The 9,385-nt window shown below is 47.0% G+C and overlaps 1 protein-coding gene and 1 long non-coding RNA gene across 4 annotated transcripts in view; one reads left to right on the top strand and one right to left on the bottom strand.

Annotated features, from left to right (window-relative positions):
- The window catches only part of LOC149122593 (uncharacterized), a 22,488-nt gene continuing 13,103 nt past the window's right edge, over positions 1-9,385 (top strand). Inside the window, exon 1 of the long non-coding RNA XR_016218989.1 lies at positions 1-2,121. This is a non-coding gene — a long non-coding RNA (uncharacterized LOC149122593). The remainder of the gene's footprint in view (positions 2,122-9,385) is intronic.
- Positions 5,694-9,385, bottom strand: part of FAM89A (family with sequence similarity 89 member A) — a 22,369-nt gene continuing 18,677 nt past the window's right edge. For 2 of the 3 annotated variants that reach the window (XR_016218988.1, XM_051820713.3), the window contains one exon: positions 5,694-6,916. Coding sequence is in view for 1 of the 3 variants with exons in the window: in XM_051820713.3 (XP_051676673.3) it covers positions 6,653-6,916 (264 nt within the window). In the remaining 2 variants the exon portion in view is untranslated. The remainder of the gene's footprint in view (positions 6,917-9,385) is intronic. The other variant, XR_016218987.1, reaches the window with a different exon arrangement.

The following is a 9,385-nucleotide window of genomic DNA, read 5'->3' on the forward strand; positions in this document are numbered from 1 at the left end:
TCAAAAAAAAAAAAAAATGTTAGCTCTAAAATTTTAATATTTGATCTATATAAGGTTGAGGAAGTTCCCTGCAGTTCGAAGAATAAACATTTTTAATCCAGGAATATTGCTCAGTTTAACAAATGTTATCTCTGCATTGAATAAAATGATCATGTAGCTTTTATTCTTTATTCCATTAACAAAGCAAATTAACTGATTTATTTCTACATTAAACTCAACTTCTCATGCTTATAATAAATCCCCCTTGCCTACTGCACATGATCGTTTTTATCTGTAGTTCACAGAATTGACTAGTATTTTGTTGAAGATTTTTACATCTGTAATCCTGAGGGATATGGATACATAGTTTTGTCCTTGGGTCTGGGAAATATTTTGATTACGTTAGTTTCTTTTCTTCTTACAAAGTCTACAGTAACTACAGGAACTGTCGGAGGGGCCTGATGAGAGAGCACCTGTTCTTCAAATTCTTTCTACCTAGTTTCCTGAGGTATGTACGCCCAGAGACACACCAAATACATGGGCAGGATTACTAGCTGGCCCTTATCAAAAATCCTGGGGCTTTCCTACCATTGTCCTGGACTCTGAAATTTCACAGGAGCTTTCCTGCCTCTTTAACTCTAGAGGCCATCTGAAATGGTGTATCACCCTTTCTCCCTGAACCCAGGTAGCATCGTGGCACCCTAAGGGCAGGAGAGAAAGAATGAAAGGTAAGGCTCTGGGATGGGGCCGATCTAGGCTGTCCAGTCTGACTTCCGTCCTAAGTCGTGCCCTAGGAAGAGAACAGGGCGTGCCTCTCAGGCCACGTCTATTTCTCAAGCAAGTGCTACTCCCACCAAAATATGCCTTCCCAGTAAAATGGTTTGTGTTCCTGGGACTCCATTTGTCATTACTTTTATTAGAGCTTCTCTTAGCTGGGGACAGAATGGAAAACAGGGAGGAGACTCTGAGCTTCTGCCCAAGGTTGAGGATGTCTAGTTCTCCAGGTGGCACTCACCATTCTCCTGGGACACCTGCCTCCCAGGCTATAGTCCCTTCCCTTACTATTGCTTCATGTGTTTTCTGCTGGGGTTGTTTTTTTTTTTTTTTTTTTGGTAATATTGCATTGTTAGTGACTTTAATCAACATTCTGCATTCTGCACACTAGAGCTGCTTGGACTTTTACCACCTGTAAGCTTTCTTCAGGCAGAAAGGTGAAATTGAATTGCCAGCTCGCCTACTTGGGAGTGATGTGAGTTGCTTCAGAGCCTCCCCATCTACTCATAACTCCACACTTTGAAGGAAACCACGCCTGCTCACGCAGAAGTCAAACCAAGCCCCAAGAAAACAATCACTACACAACAAATTAAATAATCAGCAAGGTCACGTTAAGACTAAGAGGTTGTACTCGATAATCTCCTTCGATTTTACATTATCTCACAGCACTCACCTGTGCCTTAAACATGGCTGCAGCCCTAACTGCCACTGAGAAGGAACCTCAGCTCTGCTTTTATATGGTCGTGACCTTAGGCAAATCACTTAACCTGAATTTTAATTACAGAAATGAAAATGTTATACATAAGCATTTTAGAGGACCTTCTTCATGCTACATATGCCTTCTCACACTTTTCCTCTTAAAAGAGTTTACTCAACCTTCAAAGTCAGCTCAGATGTGATCCTTGCCAAGTATCCATAAGTACTCAGCCTCGTTCCAGGCCTCAGTAGCCAGGTATACAATGGCAATGCTGTCATCACATGTGTTGGGCTATTTGTGAGACTGTAACATCCACCCGAGGCTCTTCGCATTACTCACCTTTGAATTCTTGGTGCCTGGTTCAACTGTCACCCAGAGAAGTGCTGTGTGAATGTTGAGTGAATGACAGCCCAGGTGACAGGTCAGGCTGCTGAGTGGAATATGGACTCTACTAGACAGGAGGGGAACTGTACTATTTGTGGACTACAAAGCTCTATGGCTTTAGCTAAGCTAAAGTCCACTACTGTGGACTGGGCCTTACAGAATAATCATGGTTTCCCCCAGCTTCCATCCGTTAATGCTACCTGCTTCTCTTCCCACCTAGGAGACTCTCAGTTGGACACTCAATCTAACTTCAAGAATGGCAAGGAAATGCCACTCTGAGCTTAAAGGTAATTATTTCTACCACTAAGACACTAGTGGAATTTATTTTCTAATTATTTGTGGAACCTTTATAAAGAGGGTATATTAGAAAATATTTAGAGGCGAGTTGTGGCACAGCAGGTTAAGCACCCTCTCATATCAAAGTGCTGGTTCATGTTCTGGTGGCTCTGCTTCTGATCCAACTTCCTGCTGATGTAACTGGGAAAGCAGCACATAATTGCTCAAGTGCTTGAGTCCCTGCCACCCACATGGGAGACCTGGATGGAGTTTCTGGCTTCTGGCTTTGGCCTGGCTCAGATCTGGCTGTTGCAGTGAATGGAAGCATTCTCTTTTTTTCTGCCATTCTTTCAAGTGAATAATTCCTTTTTTTTTCTTTCTTTTTTTTTTTTTTAATTTGAGAGAGTTATAGACAGAAGGAGGGAGAGAAAGGTCTTCTATCTGCTGGTTCACTCCCCAAATGGCTGCAGTGGCTGTAACTGAGCCAGGAGCCAGAAGCTTCCTCTGGATCTCTGACATGGGTACAGGGCCCCAAGCACTTGGGCCATCTTGCACTGCTTTCCTAGGCCATAGTAGAGAGCCGGATCAGAGGAGGAGCAGCTGGACACGAACTGGCACCCATTCAGGACACTGACGCCACAGGTAGAGGCTTAACGCCACAGTGCCGATCCCATAAATAATTATTTAAAAAATAATTTTATAGGGACTTGCATTGTGGCACAGCAGGGTAAGCTGCCACCTGTGATGCCGGCATCCCACATGGTGCCTATTTGAGTCTCAGCTGCTCTACTTTTGACCCAGCTCCCTGCTAATGTACCTGGGAAAGCAGCAGAGACTGGCCCAAAGTACTAGGGCCCCTGCCCCAAGAACTTTCGGGATCCTGGCACAGCCCCTGCCATTGTGGCCATTTGGGAAGTGAACCAACAAATGCAAGATCTCTCCTTCCCTTCCTCCCTCTGTCTACCTTTCAAATGAAAAATTTTTAAATTTAAGAAAATCATAATTTGAGAAAATGCAATATTCCTTGCCAAACTGCATTTTAAAAAGTATACTGTGCATGGATTTATAAATGTTCTCAAAGGCTTGTTAAAAAGCAAAAATGGTGGGGCCAGTGCTGTGGTGCAGCAGGTTAAAGCCCGACCTGCAGTACCGGCATCCCACGTAGGTACCTACGGTTCAAGTCCTGGCCGCTCCACTTCCGATCCAGCTCCCTGCTAATGTGCCTAGGGAAGCAGTGGAGGATGGAGCAAGTGCTTGGGCCCCTGCACTCACATGGGGAGACCCAGAAGAAGCTCCTGGCTTTGGACTGGCTCAGCTCTGGCCATTACAGGCATTTGGGGAGTGACCAGTGGATGGAAAACCTCTCTCTGTCTCTACTTCTCCCTGTAACTCTTTCAAATAAATAAAATAAATTAAAAAAGAAAAAGCATAATGGCTTATGCACGTAAGGTCCCTCACCACAAGAGGGATGTGGTAGCCTTCCCAATAGCATGGGAGACGCCCACTGCCTCTGTGACCCATTCCTCTTCCAACTCCGACAGACTCTCCAGCATTCCCAAAACTCAAAGGCGTGATGCATCATTACAGTTCCAGCAGAGCCCCAGAGATAGCAGTCCAAAGAAGGAACCCATCTGTAACAGCGGATCCCCTGCACCTGAGCTTTGTTCTTGACCACGGCCCGCGGGCCTGTGGCAGGCCAGCCTCCTCCTCAAGCTGCATGGAGATCCTGGCAGCCCACTAGAGTAGCAGTGGTCCCAAGGGTGCTGGGCACTAGGCGGACATACAGCAGCCCTTCCTGAGCTCTATACAGAAGGATCTTCGAGGGTATCGTGGCTCACGGCCAGTCAGTGCAGCTGGGGTAGAGTGAGGTTCTGTATGCCTGATCCATAGACACACTTCTGAACACAAGTCAGGTGAAACACTGTATCTTAACAATGCTAGGGCAACTTCTAGAACCATATAGATGGCCAGGCCTCACTCCTTACTAAACCCAGACTAGAAGGGGAGTGGTTTGCTGGAGCCCAAGCATCAGTTTTTTTTAATAAATATTTTTTGTAGATTTCTTTTACTTATTTGAAAGATTTACAGAGAGAGGTATAGACTGAGAGAAAGAGATCTTCCATCCACTGGTTCACTCCCCAGATGGCTGCAAACAGCTGGAGCTGTGCCAATCCAAAGCCAGGAGCTTCTTCTGGGTCTCCCACATGGGTGCAGGGGCCCAAGGACCTGGGCCATCTTCCACTGCTTTCCCAGGCCACAGCAGAGAGCTGGATTGGAAGTACAGCAGCTGGGACTCGAAACAGCACCCATATGGGATGCTGGCACTGCAGGTGGTGGCTTTACCCACCATGCCACAGCGCTGGCCCCCAATTTTTTTTTTCTAAAAGCTCTCCCAAATGGTCTTTAATGTGGTCAAAGTAGAGAACAGCTGAACTAAGTGCTCAGCCCATTGTTCTACAGGGCGCAGATTCAAAGGAACAGGTTCCTGCCCATGATCAGATTCAACATGGTCTTAACAGCTTTCAATTTGCTTGACCCCCAAACAGCTGTCAAATACCAAAGACCATTTATTTCCACCCCTCATTTTAACTACTTTCAACAAATGAGATAAGCAAGAATGCTCTTCTCTATTTCTCACTCTTGCTTCAAATACAAAGTGGTATACAGGACAGTAATACTCACTGGTTAAAGATGGCTAGGTGGGGGCTGGTTCTGTGGTGTAGTGGTTTAAGCATCTGCCTGTGGCGCTGGCATCCCATACAGGCCTGGTTCAAGTCCTGGCTGCTCCACTTCTGATCCAGCACCCTGCTGATGGTCTGGGAAAGCAGACGGCCCAAGTGCTAGGGCCCCCACACCTGTGTGGGAGACCCAGAAGAGGCTTCTGGCTCCTGGCTTCAAATGGACTCAGCTCTGGCCATTGCGGCTGTTTGGGGAGTGAACCGGTAGATGGAAGACCTCTCTCCCTGTCTGTAACTCAGCCTCTCAAGTAAATAAATAAATCTGGGTTTTTTTTGTTTTGTTTTGTTTTTTTGTTTTTTAAATGGCAAGGTTTGATTCCTTTGTCCAACCTGAAAGAGGCACTAATGAGCAATTATGGCACTGCAGGAAAGAACAAGGAATCTTTGAGTATTCAGACAGCATGGCACTAAGATCTGGGCATTCATGGTCTACTCTTGGTAAAATGACAGGTTAAACTCAACAGATGAGTAAAGCTTCTTTCTTTTTTAAAGATTTATTTTTATTTATTTGAAAGAGTTACAGAGAGAGGTAGAGACAGAGAGGTCTTCCTATCCACTGGTTCACTCCCCAGGTGGCCACAACGGTCGGAGCTGAGCCATTCTGAAGCCAGGAGCCAGGAGCTTCCACTGAGTCTCCGACATGGGTGCAGGGGCCCAAAGAATTGGGCTGTTCTCTGCTGCTTTCCCAGGTGCATTAGCAGGGACCTGGATTGGAAGTGGAGCAGCCAGGACTCAAACCGCTGACCATATGGGATGACGGCACTGCAGGCCAGGGCTTTAACCTGCCATGCCACAGCACTGCCCCAGCTTATTTCAAAGTCATTTGATGGCAATAAATAAACTAGTTTTCTTCCAGTATTTGATTTTATTCAATACATTCAGGTTGTAAAAACTGATGATTCTGAATTCAGAAAAAAAATAGCACATGACAACAACAGGCAGTTGAGCATTTTATCTGTATTTTTAACCTACAAAATGTAAAGTTTTCATAAAATACTTTATTAAATATATTAAGGCTTAAGGTAATCACTGTTTTGAGGGGAGGGTGTTTGCTTCCTAACCTACTAGTTTACATTCAGAATCTTTAAAAACAAAAATGTTTCCCATTTTACAGTGAATGATACAAAACATTAGCTTGTTCCAGTTTTGTTTTGCCATTTTATTCAACATATCTCCCTATTAGCTTCCTTCCTCCTATATCTGATTAACAAGAATGATATAAAGTTTTGGAAGGTTGAGAGTAAGCAGTTGGTTGGTGTGACCAGAAGTGCTTATTTTTTTCAGTAAAAAGCATTCACCAAGTCACCTGACCAGTTAGTAATGCAGCTTATAAATAAATAAAGCCAACATAAGAGGCTTAAAGGCTCATGAACCAGCAAAAGCTGCAGAGGCAGGGAACGGCGCAGTGCTGGTGTTCACACATCACAAACCCCAAAACAATGCGGGTCCAAATAATCTACCACCTGTAAGGAAGTAACTAACCCCAAGTCACCCCACACGCAATCCCCTCCAAGGCCTCCTACAGGGATCCTCTCCTCACATCCTGCGAGTGCTCAGCAGGTGCGTCTCAGTACAAGGCTGTCAAGGATGTTCCTGAACACCTCTAGGTCACCCAAGCAGAACTGCAGCCGACCAAGCGGAATGCCACCACGTGTCAATGGAGAGTCTCCTGCTACAAACTGACCTGGCAGCGCTCGCCCCTCAGGCCTGAGCACTGTCCACCATGGAGGAGCACAGGAGCTTTCTCACAAGAGAAGCAAATGCTGACGGCATGTCCAGTAGGAAGCGTAGCCCCTATGGCCCCCTACAGGGACTCCAGGACCCAGCTGCTGCTGGTGAGGGAAGAGACAGGCGGCGACACATCCCGAGGAGCGCCTCGGTCCCTCCCATCCTGGACTGCGCTCTGCTCCTGGAAATATTCCTCGTCCTCGTCGAAGAAGCCATTCTCCAGAGCGTAGGAGCAGTCCGGGCTGGCTGCTGCCTGGCACGCTCCCTTGTATTCCTGAATCGACTCGTACAGGCTGTAGAGTTGGCAAAGCAAAGACATGTCCAGCTGGCGGAGGCCAACCTTGAGGGAAAGGGTGGGGAGGGAAAAGCAACAAGTCAGCAGTGGAGTTGAATTTTAGCTGAACACGCAGCCAGCTGTCTGCTGGTGCCAGCACATTCCTTCCTCACAGTGAAGGACTCCTGGCATCACACGGGTGCTTCAGCTTTCCAGTTTCGAGGGCACGTTGATGGCGCTCTGTCCACACCTCAGACATTACTCAGTGCGTCCAGGACAGATCACACCTATGGGGCAGTGAGCCCAGCCTGTGGAATTTACCCCGAGCTCCTGAGCACGGCCAGTGAAGCAGGTGCACCTCAGTCTGGTGACCCCAGTTTGTTTCACTTTGGATGCCAAGATACAAGTGTCACTTCCTCTGGCTACAGGAAGACCTACACTGGCCTTCCCAGCAACTACGTTAGGACCTGAGCCATGCAGTCATTCCAACTCCCAGGGCAATGAACTATGCTCCACCAGGAACAGCAGCTCACCAGCCAATGTGGCATACTGTCCCCTGCAGCACCCACCTAGACCAGCTCAGCCCCCAGATGTTCAAGAGGGACATCAGAGGTCCCTCTCTTCCAGGCAGAGTCAACCTCCTCCCATGCCATCTACAGGATCCTTCCCCAGAGCAACTGATTGAATACAAAGAGGCCTAGGAAGATGTGGAGCCTGCACAGTTGCTACTGGAAACTACTGTCCCAGAAACAAATGGTGACAGAAAACACTTACAGAAATCCTGTGTATTTGTTTGCCTTCAAGATCCTCCCTTGTCCACCTCCCATCCCATGGAAAAGAGCACAATCCGGACAGGAAATGCCTCGATTACATCAACCTCCAAAGAGAGGAGGGTCAGTAGTCATGCAGGGGACACAGGCATCACCGGACTGTTCCGTCACTGTGCCAACATCACGTTACACACTTAGGCCAATGTCATGGGACACCATTGTCTAGGCAATTCACACAGCCTGTGACTGTACACTTGGAAATGCAGCACAGACTAACACATCTTCACCGTTCGGGTGCCTAAGACCCACTCAGGGATCACACTGAACACGCAGATGTGTATTGCACAGCTGTGTTTCCAACAAGCTCCCAGGGGATGCCACTGGCCCTAGAACTGCTGTGAGCTACAAGGGGGAAAAAATCTCAAGATGCTGCAAGGCCTGCCTTCGGCTTCTTGACCTCCAAATGAGTTATTTATCACCTTGATGATGTGGCTGATTGAAAAATAGAATAATTCCTCTTCAGGGCTACTGAGAAGATTACATTAAATAGCAACCCATTTTAGTAAGAAGTACTCAAGACATATGGGTACCTGTAGACAAACACACACAGGAAGTGTTGCAGGATTTGCAACAGTTATAATCACCAAAACGACTTTAACCAGCAATAAGCATTCATTTTGGGACAAGATGAAGTGTTACATTCTAGGTTGCTCCCCATGCCCTTCCAATACCATAGATCTCCACATGAACACTGGCACTCTACTACAGCCTAAACAGACAACGAAGGACAGACTTGTGCTGGGTTTATTGGGCCTATTGTGCAAAGACACTAAGAGAAGACTTCCAGGTGGAGAGGCGGGCTCTGTTGTTGCTGAAGTGACTCCTCATGTTTCTAACATCCCTAAAGAAGCCTTCCACGGAGAGACCCTGGCCACAGGTCAGAGGCCTGGCCTCTAGGCCCAGCTTTGCCATTCCCAGCGGCATGCTGAGGTCCTTGTCCTCAACTGGCCTACAAAGATGGTTTAGATGGGCTCATTTACAGCTAGCTCATATACTTGGGGAGCTTCTGTAACAAAGTATTGCTTCTTTATCCTGATTGCAAGTGCCTGCCTGGAGAAACAGTTTGCTGGGCTGTGCTCAGAGGGCAGACATGGCTCAATGGCACCCTGCTCTCAGGGGCCAGAGTTGTGGTACAGCAGGTGAAGCTGCTGCCTGTGATACTGGCATTCCATATCGTTGTGCTGGTTCAAGTCCCGACTGCTCCACTTCCAATCCCACTCCCTGTTAATGCACCTGGGAAGGCAGTGTTAGACTGGTCCAAGGACTTGGGCCCCTGCCACCTTACATGAAAGACCCAGTGGAGTTCCTAGCTCCTGGCTTCATACTGGCCCAAGCATGGTGTTGTGGCTATCTGGGAAGTAAACCAACAAACTGAAGATCTATTTCTCTCTCTCTCTTGCTCTCCCTCTCCTCTCTTCGCTCCCTTCCCCACTCTGTCACTCTGCCTTTCAAATAAATAAAAATAAATCTCTAAAACAAAAGGCAGTGGCCGAACCAAGAGGTGCCCAGGTCACCACATCCTAAGTTAGACACAGTTGCTTTTTTTCCTGGTTAGAGTTTGAGACAGAGACAGACACAGAGACGTGGTATGTGTGCACACATACCCATGAGGGAGGGTACCTGGCATTTGTGTTTAAACTACTCAGATGATTCTAATGTTCAGTTCTAGTGAAAAAAAAAAAAAAAAACAAACAAACACAGCGTT

This window comes from Oryctolagus cuniculus, chromosome 13 (genome assembly GCF_051225735.1).
Source record: "Oryctolagus cuniculus isolate XC-2025 breed Fujian yellow rabbit chromosome 13, ASM5122573v1, whole genome shotgun sequence".
NCBI lineage: Eukaryota > Metazoa > Chordata > Mammalia > Lagomorpha > Leporidae > Oryctolagus > Oryctolagus cuniculus.